General features: G+C 35.6%; 1 protein-coding gene across 3 annotated transcripts in view; it reads right to left on the bottom strand.

Moving 5' to 3' along the window:
• The window catches only part of SPG11 (SPG11 vesicle trafficking associated, spatacsin), a 105,023-nt gene that overhangs the window by 77,272 nt on the left and 5,381 nt on the right, over positions 1–22,370 (bottom strand). For all 3 annotated transcript variants that reach the window (XR_013162370.1, XM_077127718.1, XM_077127717.1), the window contains exons 4-13: positions 21,388–21,589; positions 16,869–17,006; positions 16,230–16,675; positions 14,614–14,759; positions 5,004–5,136; positions 3,852–4,007; positions 3,285–3,460; positions 1,450–1,626; positions 523–594; positions 91–218 (exon numbers count right to left, since the gene is read on the bottom strand). Coding sequence is in view for 2 of the 3 variants with exons in the window: in XM_077127718.1 (XP_076983833.1) it covers positions 91–218; positions 523–594; positions 1,450–1,626; positions 3,285–3,460; positions 3,852–4,007; positions 5,004–5,136; positions 14,614–14,759; positions 16,230–16,675; positions 16,869–17,006; positions 21,388–21,589 (1,774 nt within the window). In the remaining variant the exon portion in view is untranslated. The remainder of the gene's footprint in view (positions 1–90; positions 219–522; positions 595–1,449; positions 1,627–3,284; positions 3,461–3,851; positions 4,008–5,003; positions 5,137–14,613; positions 14,760–16,229; positions 16,676–16,868; positions 17,007–21,387; positions 21,590–22,370) is intronic.

Consider the following 22,370-nt stretch of genomic DNA (forward strand, 5'->3'; position numbering starts at 1 on the left):
ACATAAGGTACCCATGCTCAACAACAATTACAAACTAAACACTGTCTACAACATTCTTCCCATGTTATCAATAGGAGACAATAAGACTACCTGGGAAAAGACTGTATCTGCAGGTTTTCTTGGGAATGTCCTGAATAAAACTTCTCAGCTCGATGCACAAAGTCTACAGTTTTTTCTTCTTTTTCAGAAAAATATTTTTTTCCTTTTAAAATTTCAATCTTGAACAAAAAATAATTAAAGTAGTGACCTCACAAAAATCAAGGACATTTGCAAGAATGAATGTCATGACATTAAATGCCATGAAAGAATTTTATTTTGAATTTCTTATATATATATACATATATATATACACATACACACACACAAATTTCACTTCACCAAAAGTGTAAAATAATCATTTTTTAAAAACTGATGGGATCATCACACTTTTACTTATGTGATACTAGTTGAATATTAAATTTATTCACTTTTAAATTTCACCAAGATTCTCCAGAAAACAAGAACAGTCTCACCTTTACCTACCAAAAAGTCTCGTATATTTTTATCAGTTGTATAGAAGCATATCTTCAGCAATTGGTCTTTTACATCAAAGCCCTAAAATAAATAAAGGGAGGAAAAGTACATTTTGCAATGGGCCTTTTTCTTTTTAACATAGATAAATATTGGATAAAGAAGTACTCTCTTATAGATATGTATTGTCAGAATCCCATAGCTTTTCTGCTCTTGCAAGCATTCATTATCCTACATTTATCTTACATATTTACTGCCTATCCCTAAAGTCCTTAAGCATCTTATCAAAGGGCATATGTAGCACATAGGACTCTAAGATAATGCCAGGCTACCAAAGGACCAAGATTACAGGAACCTGCTACGGTAATCCACTTAGAATCAGAGTCCAACACAATAACAACCCTTTACATAGTCTTATTTGTCTGCACTTACAGAAAGTTACCATGGGCAAGACCCCAATCATGAAGATTAAGGCCAAATCTCAGCTTAGTCCTGGAGCCCTACTTCTAGGACTGTTCCTTCTTAAATCATGGAGCACAAAGGCTCAGCAAAGGTGCAATTCACTAGGAAGTTCAAAGGGAGAAGTAAGGGGTCACATGAACAATATAAAATGTGCCCCCATCAACAATGAGGTCTTGTACAACCTTTAACAACCTGCAAAGCCTGCTAAGAAAAACGTTTGCTCCTAACCACACTTCGGCATAAAGCAGACAATGGAAAAGTCATTTAAAAATCTCTTTAAGAGAGTCCTCAGTACCAAAGAATATTTCTCAATATTAATGCCATTATTATTCAATAGTAAAGGCTACACGAATTTCTTGGTTTGTGACACAACTATGAATCTAAATTAATTCTTTCATTAACTAGAAGTTATATGAAATACATAGAGAGTTTTTCTTATATTAGAGACTTCAAGATTGGACAGATTACGTCACTCACCATATTCTTCAAAAGTTCAGAGGCTTCCTTTATATTGTTATGTTTTAACCTGTCAAAGACCAGATCTAGGCCTATTCTAATTAGCTCCTCAAGTCTTTGAGCAGAATGACCATTAGTCCTGAAGAAGGTTTGCGCCTCTGGTATTTTGTTGCTTAAAATGGCATTGGCAATAACTTCCTAGGAAAAGGAAGAAAAACATTTGTCTCATTTTAAGTTCTTTTTTATTTCTTTATTATGATTATTACCATGGGGCTTACTCTTTCATTGAGTACCTACTAAGAGATTTTATTGAAAATCTACTACTAGATTTTGGGCTGGGCACAGAGAACATGAAGGTGATGACAACACAGATTCTGCTAGTTTCCTATGAGAGGTGACTGATGAGCTAAAAATTTAAAAAACAAGCAAGTGTTACAGATATATGGGGGGGCGGGAGACAGGTGTTGCCTAAAAAGGGACTATTAAACTCAGAGGCTCAAAGGCAAGAAACACCATCAAGCATTCAGGGAACTCCAGGTTTACTTAATTTAACTGGACAAAAAGTTGGAAAGTAGTAGAAGAACCGAGAAAGCTCATCACATAGGATGCATTTGTGAAGAGGATTTTATCCAGAAACTTCTATATAGAGTCCCAGAAGGACTCTAAAAGCAAGAGGTGACATGACCAGGACACAATTTCAGTAAAGAATATTCAAGCAGCAATTTGGAGAGTGGACTGAAAGGGATTCAGGCTCAAGAAGGTGAGGCATTAGGTTACTGCTATAATCCAAGTGAGAAGAAATAAAGATCTAAACACCTAAATCTAACAGAGGATAGAAGGCAGCTACTTGGGGCTTTAGAGGGGTCTATAAACCCCATTAAGCCATGTGCAAAAGTGTGTATATTTGCATGTGCACACATTCACACACATTTTTCTGGAGACAGAATCCACATCAAAGTGGAGAATAATCCCCAAAAAGTTAAAAATCACTGATCTTGAGTAAAAAGAGAAGAGGACCATGAATGGAGCCTTGGAAAACATTAAAGGGGGGAGAATAGGAAAAGAAACCTGTAAAGGAGACAGGAAACAGAAGGAAACAAGTAATTTCTGGTTAGAGACTGAATAAGAGATACCGAAAGTACAATCATACCAGGGACTTCCACATCCCTACATCTCAAGAACAGCAGTCTTGCTGATCTGACAGCATCTCAAACTTATCATTTTCATTCCCTATTGATCTGCTCATCTGGGTTAAGCTATTTTGGCTTTTGTTTTCCCAAAGCCAACAGGGTTCATGCAAGAAGAGGGATCCTTCCAGTCCCTAGTCATATGGAAGACAGCACATTTTGGATGTGCTTATACTCTAAAAAGAAAGGCAAGCAGATGAGCATAGAAAATAAAGCTGATTTAACTGGCAAGATGTCTTAACTAGCATCTGAGATAGGACTCAGATCAAACATACTTCTAAACAATAATGTCATAAGATCAAAAAGATTCCTAAAATCTAATCACAGCCGCAATTCGATTTATTCAGCGGATAGGCAAATGCATGAGTCCAAAGTACCAGGCTCTCGTCAAGGAAGGAGTATCACTTCACATGGGTTTGGGGTTAGGTGTTTGTCACCAGATTCAAGTGGGAAGATCTGGCTTTAAGAGGGATCTTATCTGTGTTTTGAATTAAATAAACAGAGCTTGCAGACATAAATGTGAAGTCGTGCCAGTCATGCCAAAACCAGTAACAACTAGTAAACCCTTAGCAAAGATTCAGAATTATAAGTGTACAGCTTCTACAATTGTTTATTCTATTTTCTCAAATCCTCTGAATCTGGCAAATTAAAAAAAGTGATCACAGTTACCTCAAAGCTGAGTTTCTCCCACGTATCATTCTCTTCTATTTGGGGAGCAAGTTCATCTACATCCAATTCATCTACAGCATCTGTTAGCTTCCAAGGAAATTTCATCATGAAATTTCGAAGTTCATTAATGTAGCTGGTCAAAATGTCCACTCCTTTCTGCAGATGTTCATCTAACTCTGGAAAACACCAATAAGCCAATTTCATATATTTATAGAAAGAAATAGAAAGGGGGAGAGAATATACCATGAGCCATTATAAAGAATTCTAGAAAATACCAAAATTCAAACTCGGTATTTTCAAATTTTAAAGGATAAATGCTTGAGGTTTTTCCTATTTACAAGTAGCTCTGTGTTTTATTTTTCACTCACCATAACAATTACTACAGAGTCTTTCTGCCAACTTTCTTGGTATCAGAACCAGTTTTACTCACTCAGTAACATGCTGACCTTTGCCTAACTTAAACAAATGGCACTCCTAGCTTACGTTCTCTTATGCAACAGGAGCACATACTTCTCTGTCTTAACACAGGAATGGTATAACTGCCGCCTTCTTTGCTGCTAGTCTTACCTTCAGTGTGAATAAAAAGCTCCTTTATTTGTTTGTTAAGGAAGGACAGTGTAAGATTAAGCAACTGTTCCGAAAAATGTTTGCTTTGCGTTTCAGAGTCACTTTCTCTAATTGCCAAACAAAGTAAATCCAATGCTGGTGTTAGCTCTTCTACATCTGAGAAAGAATGAAAAATATCAACAAGGAGAATACCAGGCTACTCCCAACAAAGTTAACATAACCCAAAACATCATGGTACAATATTTTTAAACACAAAATAGGGATCAATGTCTTTATATTTTCAAAAAACTCACAGAATTTTTATGGTCTTACACCTGCAAACTTCATAGTTACTTCAAATTTACTACCAGTATTATTTATTATTATTACTAATAACTACCATTATGCTGATCACTTACTATAGCTTATGTATTGTACTTAGTATTTTATAAATGCTATCTTATTTTTATTCCTTCCCAAAACCCAAGAGGTAGGTATGATATTGCCCTTTTCACAGATGAGGAAACTGAGATTCAGAGAGGAGAAATAACTTGGCCTAAGCTAATTTGGAAAGTAAGTGGCAGAACCAAAGTTTGAACTTACCTGTCTGATTCCAAAGCCATGCTCTTTAACAAGCAGGTGAAATCAATGAGTATGGGTTCCTTAAGCCTTCTCCAGTAGCTAGCTGAAGGCACTAATGAAGTGATTCCTGTTTATCTCAATACTGGGCTACCTCTAGGATTGTATCAGGGTGAGTGAGAATGATGGGAAACACCAGTTTTCCTGAGCAGATAAAACTACATCCATGATTCTGATTCCCAGCCCTATTCCCATCCTTTAGAGCAGAGCAGCTCAGCTTAGAGTGGAGAGAGAAGAAATCACTCACCACCAAACACCAGGCAAAGTGAATAAAGACCATATAAATGCTAACAGAACCCCCTCCACTCCATACCAAATTGTGAAATACAGTACAGGATATGAGCAATAAATACCCCACTTAGGATGAGACCATTTATAAATGCTAACAACTTTCTCAGATTTTCCCACAAAGTATATAAAATCCTATGATTGAGTTTTGGCAAATAAATAAATCATCAGAAAATACAACAGCAATTTGAAAGATTAAAAAGACAAAATAATAAATACAAATGTAGAAATTTTTATTCTACTTACTTCTTAAATATAAATGGGTTGGGAAATGATCGAACTGAACAGGTACAGAAGAACTTGAGGATGGATTGAAAAGATTTTCCTTGCTCTTCAAAAAGAAATCTACTGTGTCTAGCTGACGATTTTCTATCCCAGCCTGAAAGGGGGGGAATCAGAAGAAAATAAAAATTATAGTAGAAAAAGATAGGGAAAAAAAAATCAGGAGTTTTATATATATATATATATATATATATATATTTTAACTTTAGAACTTAATGTGCTGAGATTGAAGGAAACAGGAGATATTTATTTTTTATAAAAAGTTGGGTTCTAGTGAAGATTCTGACAGTGACTAACTATGTAATCTGGGGCAAATCACTCTAACTTTTCTGAATATCCATTTCTGCTTTAATAGAAGCAGGGGGTTAGACTAGATAAATCTTTCCAGCCATACTATTCTGTAATCTAAACCATTCAAAGCTAGGTACTTGGGAATCATCCTTATAGCTAAATTATCAACTATCTGCATTAAAATGTTAAAGCAGCACAATATGTTAAGAGAAAAAAGCAGAATAAGTAGACTCAGTCCTCACTAGACATCCTGAGAAGCATTTCTATATAGAACATCTAAAAATCATGGATTTCAAAAAATACCTGTCTTTAAATGCTCAGTTAAGGTGGCAAGAAAGTGAAGGAAATCTGCAGGGGACAAAAACAAGGAGAAAGACAAATCCAACAAAGTAACTGAGCTCCAAGACCAACAGCTGTCTAAAGGCATGTGCAAATCTCTGACTGCATAAAGTACAGAGTTGAAAAATAACCCTACTTACCAAATTCTGCTTTTGGCTGGTTTCTGAAAACAAAGTTTCATGGGAACACAGTCACACCTGTTTGTTTACATACTGTCAGTGGCTACTATGGCTGACTCGAATGGTTGCAACAGAGATCACAAGGCACACAAACCTAAAATATTTAATATCTGGCCTTTTACAGAAAAATTTGCTACCCCTAACCTAAAGCAGTATGCATAACAATTACCTGAGAGCTTGATAAACTATGGATTGCAAGGTCTGCCTCCAAAGTTTCTGAGTTAGTAGGTCTGGTGTGGGTCTGAGAATTTGCATTTCTAACAGCTTCTAATAGGTCTCCAAGTGACGAAGATATTCCTGGTCTAGAATTTGGGGTGCGAGAAGGCCAGGCAGGTTGTGGGTGAGAGATGTTGGTAGAAGTTATACATGGAGGAAGAAAAGACAGGACAAACCTAGGGCCCACACAAAGGTGACACCCTATGAAAAGTTACTGCCCCTAGATGGAGACCATTACAGAACATGCTTATGCCTTGGTTCTGGGGAGGCAGAGAAAAAACTGAACTATGTATGTTTAAATAAGAAAATACTCTTTTCATAAGAGATCCATACTAAAGTACTTAGGAGTGAAGGGTTTTGATGTTTGCAACTTTGAAATGGTTCAGAATATAAAAGTACACGGACAAAAGAACTGGGGCAAAATGCTAACAGCTGGTCAACCTAGGCAAGGGTAAATGGATGTTCATTATGCTACACTTGCATTTTTCTGAAGATCTGAAAAATTTCTTGTTAAAACAATGACCAAGTAGTAATTACAAAATTAAAAAAATATAAAAATTGAAATTAAAAGCTCAACTGATGTGCTTAAAAGCTGATTAGCCATGGCTAAAGAGAGAAATAGTGGGCAGGGAAAGAGAAAAGAAGAAATTATCCACAATACAGCAAAGAAACATAGAGGTTAAGCAATACTGAGGAAAGGATACTTTTGATCAAAGTACTAATGTGACAAATGGAAAACATGCATTCAATTTTTAAGCACCTGGAACATTTATGAAAACTGAGTTCTTACTAGTCTATAGACTGAGTCTTAAATTTTAAAGAATTAGTATCTGATGAATCAATCTTTTTCCAACTGAGGGCCATGCATGATGCATTAGTGAGATATAAAATCATAGTGAATGCAGAACACCAAAGACAAAGAAAAGATTATTAGAGTAGCCCAAGAATAAAAAAAAAATCACTCTCAAAGGAACAACAGCTAACTTCTCAATGACAACAGGATCCAAAAGAGAGGAGAAAGTTAACATGCTGAAAGAAAACAATTGTCTACCTAAAATTCTATACCCAACAGAAGTATCCTTCAAATGAGAGCAAAAAAGACATCAGATAGTCAGACTCTCACTAAAGGAAATTCCTTCCCTCTTCAGGTAGAAGGAGGGCCTAAAATGCAAAAAGGAATGAACAGTAAGGAAAATGTATAATGTCTGTATAAAAGGAAATTAACCTAAATATACAATAATGATAATGTCTAATGTGGTTTTAAAAAATGTAAAGACAACAATAATATAAACTGAAATGGGTTAAATGAAATTAAACTATCAAAAGGACTTGTATTATCTAGAAGGATAAAAGTATTAACTTTATATTTTATAAATTAAATATGCATGTTGTAATTTCTAGGATAACCTCTAAAAGAACAGAAACTGAATGTCTGATTTCCAAACTAGTAGACAGCACACAGGCTCTTCTGGAGTTAGGAATGTTGTATTTTCTTTTTTGCTTTGTAATTATTTGTTAAACTGTTCAAATGTTCTACAAAATTTTTCATACATGTTATATTTCACAATAAAAATAATTAAATCTATTAACGTGAGTCATTACAGTAGTAGATTATAGGAGATGATTCATATGATTATCTTAATAGATTCAGAAAAAGCATTCGATAAAATTCAATACCCATTCATGATCAAAATGCACAGCTGGGAAAAGAAGGGGAACTAACAACCTTAAAAAAAAGAGTATTTTAACACACACACACAGCAATCACAGTTAAAAATGAGACACTGAAGGAATTTTTTTTTAAATCAGAAATAAGATAAGGATACCTACTACCATTTCTGCCTGATAACATATTAGAGGTCCCAGCCTGCACAGTAAGATAGGAAAAAGAAGCAAAAAGAATAAGAATTTGAAGAGAAGAAACAAAATTGTATTATTGCAATGTGCTATGTAGATTACACAGAAATTTTGATAAAATCTGAAAGATAAATTATGATTAATAAGATTAATTTAGAAATCTGCTGGATATAAAAATTAACATATAAAAGTTATTTTTTTTACACTGGTAAGAAACAGAAAATGTAATTTAAAAACAAACTATTTATATAGAATGCTCGCCTGCCATGCAGAAGACCCGATTCATGGCCCATGCACCCAAACAAAAAAAACCAAACCACCTACAATAGCAATAGAGACATGTATATAGTATATTTAAATATATATAGACTCACATAAACATACACATGTGTGTGTGTTTATATAAATATATACCAAGATTAAAGCTAACAAAAGATGTCAAGTCTTTATGGCAAAATTTTAAAAACAACTGAAAGACATTAACGAAGACCCAAAAAATGGGGGAATAAACTTTGTTTTGGATAGGAAGATTTAATATCTTAAAGAAGTCAGTTCTCCCCAACTTGGCATATAGATTTAATGTAATTCCAATCAAAATCCTAATAGTTCTTCATAGAATTTGACAAGCTGATCCTAACGTATGGCAGAGAATTAAAGAGAATAATAAAGATACTCCTGAAGAAGAACAAGGTGGAGGGAATTTGCCTTTATTTTAATTCTATATAATTAAGACACAAAGGAATCAGCAGTCCAGGGAGAGGCAAAGACCAATGGATCAGAATACAGAGCTCAGAAACAAACTCATGCATATATAGGAACCTAATACATTTCAGATCAGTGATACTGAGACAGATGGTTATCAAAATGGGAAAATATTACAATAGGTCACTACCTCACAACATATATAAACACATTTCCAAAAGGATAAAGGACTTAAGTGTGGGGAAGTCAAAATTTTATGACCTCAAGTCACAAAGAGCAAAAATCATGGAGGAAAAGATTGATTAATAAGACTACATTAAGAACTACATCAAAATTAAAGACCACATGAAGACAGTTAAAAACAACCCACAAACCAGAATATATTTACCATGCATATAACAAAGGACTGCTATTTAGAATATAGCAAATGCTACAAACCAATAAGAAAAAGACAATATCCCAAGAGAAAAACAGATAAATGACTTGAACAATCGCTTCACAAAGGAATTTCAAATATCCAGTAAATATATTAAAATATGCTCAACTTTACTCAGGAAAATGCAAATTAAAACTCATCGTCAGACTGATAAAAAAAAAAAAATTAATCTGGCTATCCCAAATGTTGGCAAGGACACGCGATGATGAAAACTCACATATATTGCTCGTAAGAGCATAAAGTGTTAAAATAACTTTGGAAAATTATACGTTATTTAGTAGAGTTAAAAATGCACATTCCCTATTGATCCAGCAATTCTACTCCCACCAACAGTACTCCTGCATATGTGCTACAGCAGATATTTAAGAAACTGCTCACAGCAACATTATTACAGTAAAAATCTAGAAACAACCTAAATGATGGATAAACAAAGATATATCTATCAATAAAATTTTACACAGCAGTGAATCTGAATGAACTACAGTTAAACATATTAACATGGATGAATCACAAAAAATCATGTTGGCTGAGTGAAAAAGAAGCAAGTCTCAAAAGAATACATAAAATATGATTCCATTTTATACAAAATTTAATGATAGGCAAAACTAAACAGCATCATTTAGGGTTGTCTTTATATGTAGTATAACAGCAAGGAAATGGATAAAAAGCAGCAAGGAAATGGATAAAAAGCTTCAGAATGGTGGTTAACTCTGGCGCTGGGCAAGAAAAGATAGTAGAGTCAGGAAAAGGCACATAAAAGGCTTCAAAGATATTGGTGATATTCTATTTCTTGCCTGGCGAGTGGGTAGAGAAGTATTTATTTATCATAGTGTGTAAATCATACATATTACTCATTTGTAAGTGGGGATAAGGAGACTAAGGCAAAATGATGCTGTATATATCACGCAATACCGATAATTTAGCTCACGCATATGTATGCATTGTATACATTGTATAAGGGCATAGACTTGGGAAACACATTGTTTGATTTCAAATCCTGGCTCTAACCCCTACTGCTTACATATATCTGGATTAGGTTTCATAATCTCACTCTGCCTCAGTTCCCCCATCTATAAGGTGTGGATAATGATGGTATTTATCTACAGAATTGATAAAATTCATGAGGTAACACTTTGCTTATTTATTATTAATATTAATACATAGGAAAACAAACCATAAGGAAATATCTCCAAATAGTAAGGATGGTTATTTTGGGGTGGTAGCTTTATCGGTGATTTAAATTTCTTTTTTTTCCTTTAGTACCCAAATTTTCTACAATAGATTTTTTCATTTTGTTTTTTTGGGGCTACGTGGTCCGGGAATTGAACCTGGGTCTCTTGTATGGAAGGTGAGCATTCTACCACTGAAACACCTGTGCACCCCTACAATGGATTTTATCATATAAAAAAGTTAAGTTTTCCCTAAATTTTTCAAAGTGTAACAACTGAAATGGAAAATGTTAAAAGCATCTAAAGAATAGCCTTAAGTCATGTTAACCAAGCTAAAATCAAACTGTTAAAAACAATCATATTATAAAGAGAAAAAGTTATATGACTCCCCTAAGACACTGAGGGATATATGTACAACAATTTACAAAAAGTTGACACACACTACTAAGCTATAGCAATCAAGACAGTATGGTATTGGCATATAGAGCAATTGAACAGAATTGAGAATCCAGAAATAAAATCCTGTATTTATGGACAACTGATTTCTGACAAGGCTGGCAAGACAGCCCCATTACAACAAATGGTGCTGAGACAACTGGATATCCACATGCAAAAGTATGACGGATGCTTGGCCTCTACCTCAGACTTCACACAAAAAACTAACTCAAAATGCACCAAAGACCTAAATGTAAGAGCTAAAACTGTACAACTCTTAGAAGAAAATACAGGAGTAAATCTTCATAACCTCAGAATAGGTAATGGTTTCTCAGATATGATCCCAAAGAACAAGCGACAAAAGAAAAATATATAAATTAGACTTCATTAAAATTTAAAACTTCTGTGCACAGGACATTAGCAAATGAACAAGAAGGAGAAATTTGCAAATCATATATTTGATGAGAGTCTAATATTCAGAATATGTAAAGAACTACAACTCAACAACGAAAGGACAAATAACCAATTTTTAAAATGGCCAAAGGACCTGAATAGACATTTTTCCAGAAAAAGAGACAAAAATGGATAATAGTTATGCACATGAAAATATGTTCAGTCTAATTATGGAAATGTAAGTCATTAGGGAAATGCATGTCAAAACCACACTGAGGTGCTACTTCACATCCACTAGGATAGCTATAATAAAAAAGACAGACAATAACAGGAATTGGTGAGGATGTGGAGAAACTGGAAACCTCATACACTGCTGGTGGGAATGCAAAATGGTGCAGACATTTTGGAAAACAATGTGGCAGTTCCTTAAAAAGTTAAACATATTCACGGATAGATCATATGCTGGGGCACAAAACAGGTCTTTATAAATTTTAAAACAATGAAATTATTCAAAGCACTTTCTCTGATCACCACAGAATGAAGCTGGAAATCAATAACTACCAAAGAAAAGAACTGTCACAAATAAATGGAGATTTAATAACACACTCTTAAACAACCAGTAGATCAAAGAAGAAATTGCTAGATAAGTCAGTAGCTATCTGGAAATGAATGAAAATGAGAACATAATACATCAGAACTTATGGAATGCAGCAAAGGCTGTACTGAGGGGGAAATTTACTGCCCTAAATGCCTATATTAAAAAAGAGGAGAAGCTGATCAGGTCAGGTTTAAGATAATTCAGAATACAGGGGTAAGGAAGACATTGTCAATATTCTAGAACCTCATCTACTCTTTGAGACCAAAGGAAGAAAGGTTTATTTTGTCCAGAACCTAAATTTTCAGTAACACATAATCTAACTCATCCTGTCCGGATAGATCAATTTAACAATCCAAACACAGGGAGCCAAGAATAAGAATGAGAGCCTTTAATCCTGTACAGCTTAATGTAATGCCTAGATACATCCCAGAATATATTAAGCAGATTAATTCATATATTAATCAAAAAGTATTGGTAAAGCGGTTCAGTGGTAGAATGCTCACCCTTCATGTGGGAAACCCAGGTTCAATTCCCAGACCATGTACCCGAAAAAAAAAAAAAGTGCACTGGTAAAGTCCCTTAAGGGATGGGAGAAAAAATATGGAACTATTAAACCTTAACACCAGGGAAACCTCTGATACTGTGTCAAACATTAGGGACAACCAAATCAATAGGCCAAGCCCTTGATCTCGAGGCTTGCTCTTGTGAAGCTTATGTATGTAGCACGGAAGCTTAGCCTACCTATAGGTATGCCTAAACATTACTTCTGGAGGACCTCTTTTGTTGCTCAGATGTGGCCTCTCTCTCTCTAAGCCCAACTCTGAAAGTAAAATCACTGCCCTTCCCTCTAGGTGGGATATGACAACCAGGGGTAAAAGTCTCCCTGGTGGCATGGGAGATGACTCCCAGGGATGAGCAAAAGTATGAATCTCATACAAAGAGTTGATCGCTGGCACCTTGGGATCAACAATTGCATCCTGAAAAAAGGGAAAAAAGAAGTGTAATAATAGAGTCGAATGGCTACTCTGGAGTCACTCTTACGTAAGCTTCAGTTAGACACTGCTACCTACCATAACTTGCCAACCAAAACCATTCCTACCAATCCTAAAGAACACCTAGGGCATTATATAAAATTCTACAAAGGTTTCATGCACTGGGATGACATTTCAGAAACCTACAACATCCAGATGGGTCCCTGGACCAGATAAGTCCTGAAATGCAGAGGGGCCAGTCTCTCCAGAGCATCAACTAATTCCATCCCCCATCCCATATTAATGTAAGCCTCTTCCAACATGGCATAGACCAAATACTCCTAAAGAGTGGGATAGAAAGATCAAAGATGATGGTGAAGTTACACAGAGAAGGTAGGGTTTAACAAATGAATATGACTGCTGAATTCTTTATACTGATATTTCTTTTCGTCTCCAGGATCTTGGAGCAGCTAGAAGTAAAAACCAAAAATTGTGGCATTGTAACCCATAACAAACTCTGAAATCTGTTCTACAACTAATTGTTGCAATGTGCTTTGAAATTTATTGCTTTTTTGTATATATGTTATTTTTCACACACACACACACACAAAGTCAATTGTGATAAATGCACAGCTATATGATGATACTATGAACCACTGATTGTACACTTTGGATGATTACATGATATGAGAATATATATCAATAAAAAATAAAAATTAAAAAAAGGTAAACATACAAAATTAATTCCATTCGTATATACCCAAGAAAAATGAAAACTTACATCAAAACAAAAGCTTTGTACATAAATGTTCATAGCAACATTAATCACAATAGCCCCAAAGTGGAATCAACCCAAATGTCCATTAACTGATGAACAGATAAGTAAAATGTGTTATATCCATGCAATGAATTATCATTCAGCCATAAAAAGGAAATAATACTGGTACATGCTGTAATATGGATGAATATATTATGTTAAGAGAAAAAAGCCGGGCAGAAAAAGCTATATATTATATGATATGAAATGTCCAAAATAGGGAGATCCATAGAGACAGAAAGAAGAGTGGTTGCCAGGGACTTAGTGAAGAGTGGGGAGCAGGGAGCTTAGTGAAGATTGGGGAGTGACTGCTAATGGATATAGGATTTCTTTCAGAGGTGACAAAAATGTTCTGTAATTAAAATAGTGGTAGTTGTTACACAATCCTGAACATACTAAAAACCACTGAATTGTCAACCTTAAAATGGTAAATTTTACAGTATGTGAATTTTAGCTCAATAAAGTTATTTAGGAAAAAAACCTGGCATATAACATGAACATATATTTATTTAACTCAATAAAGTTATTTAGGAAAAAAACCTGGCATATAACATAACATCGAGATTTTGCCCTTTCAGGGGCTGTGTGGTTTAGTACAAAGTGCTCTGACTTTGATTCTAGCTCCTGTTTTTAGTTGGTTTGGCTGTAGGACAATCATTCAATAACTCTAAACCTAAGTTTTTCATCTCTAAAAATGAGGCGAATAAAAACGGCCCATCTCATATCATGGGGTTGTTTCAGGACAAAATTAGGTAAAATACATGAAAGAGCATTTGTGAACTGTAAAATGCTACCTGAATTCAGGTTATTTTATGACCCTTCCAAAGTTGGATTAGAAGAGTAAGGAGGATAAAGTAGGAATAAGAGATCTTCCCAGTTCAAGATTTCAATAGCTTGCTTCCACTTCCTTTAGTCCCATCAGCCCACTCCATTTCTGTAACTTTTCTCTTTCTTTACTAAGTTTCATTATTAGCTCATATTTTTTTAAAGCAAAAGGGTTAAACAGCTAAGCAAAATTACCTAGGTAATGAAACAGGCAGAGCAAATAAATGGGTCAAGATTATAGTTCTTTTGCTACTAGGTTAAATCAATTTTCTCAAATCCTCAGTCAAGTAAGAATATGTGACAGAAAATAATCAAGCAAAGTCCTACAATCATTGAATTCTGTTACCTCTAGAGCATGCATGGGGATTGAGCACCTCCCCCAAGCATTGAGATGACAAAGAAAGTCCACAGTGCTGGCACTTCCATGGATCATTAGTCTATTCAAAAACTCCTCTTGAGTTAAACCAAATAAAATCAGAGAAAGTCCAGTTTCTACAGGAAAAATAAAAGGTTAGCTTTAATGAATTATTAGCACATAGATGAGGTTTCTAAGTATGCAATACTTGTGTAAGATAATTAAAAATATATTTACTGGGCTTGATACACTATTATGAACTTAATTCATCCTGATTTTTCAATATCTTATTTTTCTATTTGAATAATAGGGCAGTTTATTTGTGGAAATGATACAACATTTTTAACTTAATGGTCAAATAACTGATTTGGAGGCTGGGGAGCCAGGGAGAAGGGAGTCTTTTCTATATCTCTGCTTACAGACATTTAGGTTGGTTACACAAGGCTTCCCAGGATCTAAATAGAGTAGCTTTTTCTTAATTTGGTGGAATGGGGGTTTTAAAAATATTGTTGACAACAGAATGATACACCTTTATTCCTTTCTCCCCCTTCAACTTTTTTTTTTTTTTTTTGATATGTATAGGCTCTGGGAATTGAACCTGGGCCTCCTGCATCGCGGGCAAGAAGTCTACCACTGAACTACCCCTGAACCACCCCCCACTTCAACATTTTTAAAGTTTTATTTTTAAAACACAGACCGCAAGGTAAATTCTCAAAAGAGTAATGCATCCTACAAAACAGCACTAAAGTCCACATTTCTACTTAGTATTATCTTGCACAAGCAATACCTAGAATCTTTAAATATTTACAAAGATGTTAGATTACTGGTTTACTAAAATGCAGCAATTAAAAGCATGCTCCTGAAACACAGAAATACATGATTACAAAACATGCATACTGAAGAAGAAACATGCGGTTAGTTCAATTACAGTGTTCAAAACCTTTGTAGGAAGATATAGCATAAATGCTGAATGAACGTATATCTGATATATAAAGTCCAAATACCTACAGGGACGAAGCGAGTGAGGAGAGAAGTGTAAGAAAAACATAACTGGAAAGAAAATGGCCCATCTGAAGAGCTCAACTGAAACTCAGCTCCAACCCATAATTGACTAACGAATGCATGTTCAGTGTTGTCAGATCTTTTAGTTTTTCAATCACAGCTAGAAGTCCAGATTTTTTCTGTGAAGTCCTCTAATTTTACATATTTATAATAAATCAAATATTTTTTTAAAAAGCTTTGAGTGGGTCTAAATAGCATAAGTCAAACAAAATAAAATCCACAGTTCATATATGGCCCATGAACAGCCAGTTTGCAACCTCTTGCACACTCTGAAGTAAAGTGAAAACACTCAGTGTTGGAAGCAAACTTTATCATTACATTTTCTCTGACTTACTATCTTAGCATTTAACTGGACAGAAATCACCTTATTTAAAAATCAAAACATAAGAGATGAAGTTACCAAGAGTAACACCAAATTTCCTAAATGAAAGACTACCACCTAGACATAAGAGGAGGCACTAACACCAGGAGGGCAGCAGAAATAAAATACATCAACAAAGGACACTTTCAACAATGGATTTCAATCTCATACAAGGTATTCTCACCTGTCAGAACAAGGAATGGCTGCTGGTCTCCACCACTCTCTACAGGAATACACTTTTTACCAAGGGAAAAATACTGTATGCCTTGAGTCTCCAAATTGCAGACGGCAATACAGTGGCCTTTTCTTTTTGCTGCCCAAGTAAACAGTACAGTGAATTCTGTCACAGACACACATTCAAACTCTACAAGTTTCTCCTGTTCACTGATATGCATTATCTTCCATGGCCTTTCTGGATCACTGGTCTTGGCACGATCTTTCAGTAGAAAATTATACTGGTCACACATGCCCTGTGGGGTGAAGGCCCAGCTTGGCACACTGGTACTGAGGTTACCAGTTTCAGAGGACTCCAAATGCAAAATATCCTGGAACCAGGGAGCACAACGGGAAACCTGCAGTTGAGAGCTCCTTATTGTTTCATTCAATGATATTAACTGGGCTTTCCAAGACCTGGGAAGACAGGGTAAATTTCATGCCTATTACAGAGAACGAAACTTAAGTAAAATACTAAACCAAAGTAAAGACACTTCTCTTTTTTTGTTTTAAGCATTTACCTCAGTAAAGACCTTTAATGAAAAAGTACTATGTCAGCATCATAAAAAATAGAAATAATAAACTAAATCCAAAAAGGAGATTTTTGTACCTATCAACCTGGAAAGGAAACTTGGTCAGTTTCATGTTGTAGTCAGAGTTAACTGGGTCATCTTCATCTATCCCCTTAGGTCCTTGAATGGGAAGATCTTCTAGCATTCTTTCACAGAGTAGATGTCCTGGATGTTGCCTACATTTAAAAATAATGACAGTCATGGTCATAAATGATAATCAAACTATTGCTCCTGGTTACTAACAGGAGAATTCCTAGGACCATACACATATCCTCAGGAAAAGACACATGCTCAGAAAAGACTAGGAAGGGCCCTATGCTTTCTCTTCGGGCTATTCTTTAAACAAATTGTTAGGCACTGAGGCAAATCTGCAAAGACTGAGAAAGGCATTTTCTTTTTTTTTCTCCTTCTTTGCTGTTTTTTTTTTGCTACTTCCTGGCGTTCAAGGAAACCTCTGCCATAATACTAGTGGACACATGCTTAAGAAACAAACCTCAGGGACTACATTCCAGAAATACATTAAATTACCAAAATATCCAACATATAACAAAAGATTACAAAACATACAACAAAATGGGAAATTATGGTCCAGACAAAGGGATAACATAAAGCACTAGAAACCATCAATGAGGAGGACGAGATTTGGAATATATCAAAGACTTTTGAAAAATTATACTGCGTTCAAAGGCCTAAAGGAAAACACAAAGGACTACAGGAAATCAAGAAGATGATAGATGAACAAAAGAGAATATCAATTAGAAGGTGGTAATCATAAAAAGCGACCAAAGAGTTGAAGACCACAAAATAGAAATTAAAAATTCGCTAGAGGCATTCAATAGCAGATTGAACTGGCAAAAGAAAGAATAAGAGAATTTGTAGGTAAGACAAGTGAAATCATTCAGTCAGAATGAAATAAAGTGAAGAGAGCATAAGACCTGTGGGACATCATGAAGTGTACCAATATAAGCAGGATGGGAATCCCAAAAGGAGAAAAAAGAGAGAAAGGAATAGAAAGACTACCCAAAGAAACAAAGGCTGAAAACTTCCCAAATTTAACAAAAGGCATGAATATACACATTCAAGAATCCCAAAAAAAACCCAAACAGGATAAATATATATAAATAAAGATCAACTTTCTAGCTCTTTATAGGAGGCCAGCATCATGCTAGTTGATATGGTCTGAAGCTTGTGTATCCTAGAAAATCATGATCTTATAAAGCTAGTCCATTCCTGTGGGTGTAGACCTAGTGTGACCCACAATAGGGCTTTTGAATAAGTTATTTCAGTTGAGGTATGCCCCAGGTAGTTCTTATTCCTCTTACTGGAGTCCTTTATAAAAGGATGAAATTGAAAAAAAGAACAGAAGCTAAAAGGGAAGGATACACAGAAGCTCAGAAAGAAATCCACGGACAGAGCAGCCAGAAGCTGAAAGCCAAAAAACCCAGGAGAGAAGGGCCAGCAGATGTCACAACAAGCCTTGCCATGTGACAAAGGAGTCCAGGATCGCTGGATCACCTGTTGTTGCCTTGCTTTGGACATTTTTATAGCCTCAGAATGTTAAGCTAGTAAATTAATGAATCCCCATCGTACAAGCCAAATCATTTTATGGCATCTGCATTTCAACCACTTTAGCAAATTTTGAGCATAAAAACTACCACCAAAGCCAAATAAAGATACCAAAAGTAAAGAAAATTATAAGCCAATTTCCTTTCTGATTACAGATGCAAAAATCCTCAACAAAATACTAGCAAACCAAATCCAACTGCACATTAAAAGAATTATATACCATGATCAAGTGGGATTTATCCCAAGTATAAGTGTTCAACACAAAAAAAACATATATCACATTAATAGAATGAAAGGAAAAAACATACATGACCATCTCAATTGATGTAGAAAAGGCATATGACAAAATCCTGCACCCCTTCTTGATAAAACTATCAGAAAACTAGGAACAGAAGGAAACTTCCTCAACATGATAAAAGACATATATATATATATATATATATATATTTACATAGAAAAGCCCACCACTAACATCATATTCAATGGCAAAGACTGAAAGCTTTCCTTCTGTGATCAAGAAGACAGGATGTCCACTGTCACCACTGTTATTCAATATCATACTAGGAGTTCTAGCTAAAGCAATTGGGCAGGAAAAATAAATAAAAGGCATCCAAACTGGAAAGGAAGAAGAAAAACTATCCCTATTCAGATATGACACGATTGAAATGAAGAAAATCCTGAAAGGACCACAACAAAGCTCCCAGAGCTAAATTCAGCAATGAGGCAGGGTAAAATCAACATGCAAAAATGAGTAGTCAATCTATATACTAATAATGCCCAATCTGAAGAGAATATCAAGAAAATAAATTACTTACCATAGCAACTAAAAGAATCAGAACATTGGTATTAATTTAACCGAGGTATAAAGAACTTGTATGTGGAAAACAACAAACATTACTAAAAGAAATTAAAGAAGACCTAAATAAATGGAAGGACATTTCATGGATTGGAAGACTAAATATTAAGATGCAGTTTTACCCAAAGGGATCTACAGATTCAACACAATCTCAATTCAAAATGCCTACAGCTTTCTTTGCAGAAATGAAAAAGCCAATCAAATTTATATGGAAGAGTAAGCTGTCCCAAATAGCCAAAACCATCTTGAAAAATAAGTATGAATTTGGAAAAGTCATACTCTCCGAATTTACACCTTAATACAAAGATACCAGAATTAAAACAGTACAATGAGTATGGGAAGGTGGCAGAGTAGGAAACTCCAGGATTCAGTCCTTCCACCAGAACTATTAAACAGGCAGGAACTGTCTGAAACAACTATTTTGAAACTCTGGAATCCAGGAGAACATTGCACAGCACCCAGAGAAGGGCAGAAGAAAGAGGCTGGTAAATTACAGCAAAGACCAATAATTGCCTTCTCCACAGGGTGGTTACTGGAGCCCATCTCCCACTTTTGTGGCAGGCTGATGTGGGGTCTGATCCCCAGCTTGCTCACTGATGACAGAAAGGGAAACAAAAACCCACTTCCCAAGATAAAGGTGGGACAGAGTTGATCACTGATCAAAGCTTTTGCATAGCGACCTCAGATCACTGGAAGCCCAGCTTTGTGGGTGGCCACTGTTCCAACCTGCCCTGGACAAAGTTGACTGAAGAAACTTAAAGACACTATGCTTCCTCAGAGCTGCAGGTGACAGTTGAAGGACGTAATTTATTGGGCAGGTCAAGAAAGCACAGCTTTGGGGAGCTGTGGAAGAAGATTCTAGAACCGTTCATTTTCCACTCCCCAGAGCAATTTGAAATGGATCTGCACCCCCCTTTATCAGTTCCTGGCCTTGTTCTGGCTGGGAGACAGACATGGTAAACTCCTCTCCAATGTGATCCCCCCACCCCATCCCAGAATCTGTCCACCAGGAAAAAGCAGCTTGAGACAACAACAAAAGCAGTTTAGGAAAGGATAGCAATAGAAGACCCAGGGCAAAGGCCTGCCTGCTTTAAACAACCCAGAGAGGCAGAAGGTCTATTTCCTGGAAAATTCCAAGTGAACACCAAGGCAAACAGCAAGCACTACCCCAGGACAAGACACTGACCTAGAAAAGGCAGGGAGGAGCCTGCACTTTGCATCTGCCTTAGACAGACCTTCATGAAAGTTTCAGTCATATCAACAGCTAGCTAAAAAAAATCAAGATAGGCTAAGCCAACTTAAAATTAGGCCGAAGGGTCACCCCCAAGAGAACCTCTTCTGTTGCTCAGATATAGCCTCTCTCTCTCAGCCAACACAACAAACAATCTCACCTCCCTCCCCCTGTCTATGTGGGACATGACTCCCAGGGGTGTGGACCTTCCTAGCAAGAAGGGATAGAAATCTTACAATGAGCTGGAACTCAGCATCAAGGGATTGAGAAAAACTTCTTGACCAAAAGGGGGAAGAGTGAAATGAGACAAAATAAAGTGTCAGTGGCTGAGAGATTCCAAACAGAGTCGAGAGGTTATCCTGGAGGTTATTCTTACACATTATATAGCTATCACCTGTTTAGTTAAGGTGTAATGGAGAGGCTGGAGGGAACTGCCTGAAAATGTAGAGCTGTGTTCCAGGAACCATGTTTCTTGAAGATGGTTGTATAATGATAAAGCTTTCACAATGTGACTGTGTGACTGTGAAAACCTTGTGTCTGATGCTCCTTTTATCTACCTTATTGACAGATGAGTAAAACGTACAGAATAAAAATAAATAATAGGGGGAACAAATGTTAAATAAATTTAGATTGAAATGCTAGTGATCAATGAAAGGGAGGAGTAAGGGGTATGATATGTATGAATTTTTTTCTGTTTTCTTTTTATTTCTTTTTCTGAATTGATGCAAATATTCTAAGAAATGATCATGATGATGAATATACAATTATGTGATGATGTTGTGAATTACTGATTATATATGTAGAACGGAATGATTATATGGTAAGAATGTGTTTGTTTGTTGTTATATTTTTTAAAAGTTAATAAAGAAAAAGAAAAAAATTTAGAAATCACAACAATACATACCTGAAATACAAATTTAAGTTAAGAGCCATTGCAGAGTTGGAGGAGCTGACAATCACTACAATGTCCAGGTCTTGAGACACTTTCAGTGAAGTGAGAGAAGACATCTTGATTGGCTCCTGTTGCTGCTCGTTACACACATCCTCTTGGTGAAGAGCTAAATCCACGTGAGCAACATGTGTGCCATTCACAATGTCAAAAATATCTTTGAGTTAGAGTTAAGGAAAATGTCGGTTTTAAATATGCCTAAACACTGAACGCAAAAGACAGGACAGAGGTATGGACTCCATCACTCCAACCTTGTAGGTAATGTTACAGAAAGAAGGCTGGACTCTGAGGCAGCACCCGTCACAGTAAGCAGGTGACTACGTAAATGGCAGTACAATAACCATCACCACCACTTGTTGAACACTCCACTCTGTGCCAGGTCCTGAGATGCTAATATTTTCCACTAATGTTCTCCAACAGCACTGACCAAGAAAAATATAATGTGAGCCACAGTTTGTAATTGTAAATTTTCTGGTAGCCTTATTTAAAAAGTAAAAAGAAACGGGTGACAAAAAAAAAAGATATAAATAATCTTCTATTTAACCCAATTCATATATAATATTATTCAATATAAAAATTATTAATGAGGTATTTTACTATTTTCCATGTAACTCTTCAAAATCTGGTGTGTATTTTATACCTACAGCAAGTCTCAATTTGGAGGTTAATTTTCATCAAAAATACTTGATCTGAATTTAGACTTCATAAAATTTACAGTCAAAAAGGATAGAACAATCAAAATTGTTTGCAACATACTTAAAAGTTTTCCAGTTAACTGAACTATCAGTTTTTAAATCTCAAATAATTAAATAAAATAAAGAACTCAGTACCTCAATCACATCAGCTATGTTTCAACTGCTCAATGGCCATATGTGGCTAGCAGCTATCCTGCTGGACAGTGCAGTTCTATAAACTGGACACAAAAATTTAGTCCAATA

Source organism: Tamandua tetradactyla, chromosome 14 (assembly GCF_023851605.1).
Source record: "Tamandua tetradactyla isolate mTamTet1 chromosome 14, mTamTet1.pri, whole genome shotgun sequence".
Lineage (NCBI taxonomy): Eukaryota > Metazoa > Chordata > Mammalia > Pilosa > Myrmecophagidae > Tamandua > Tamandua tetradactyla.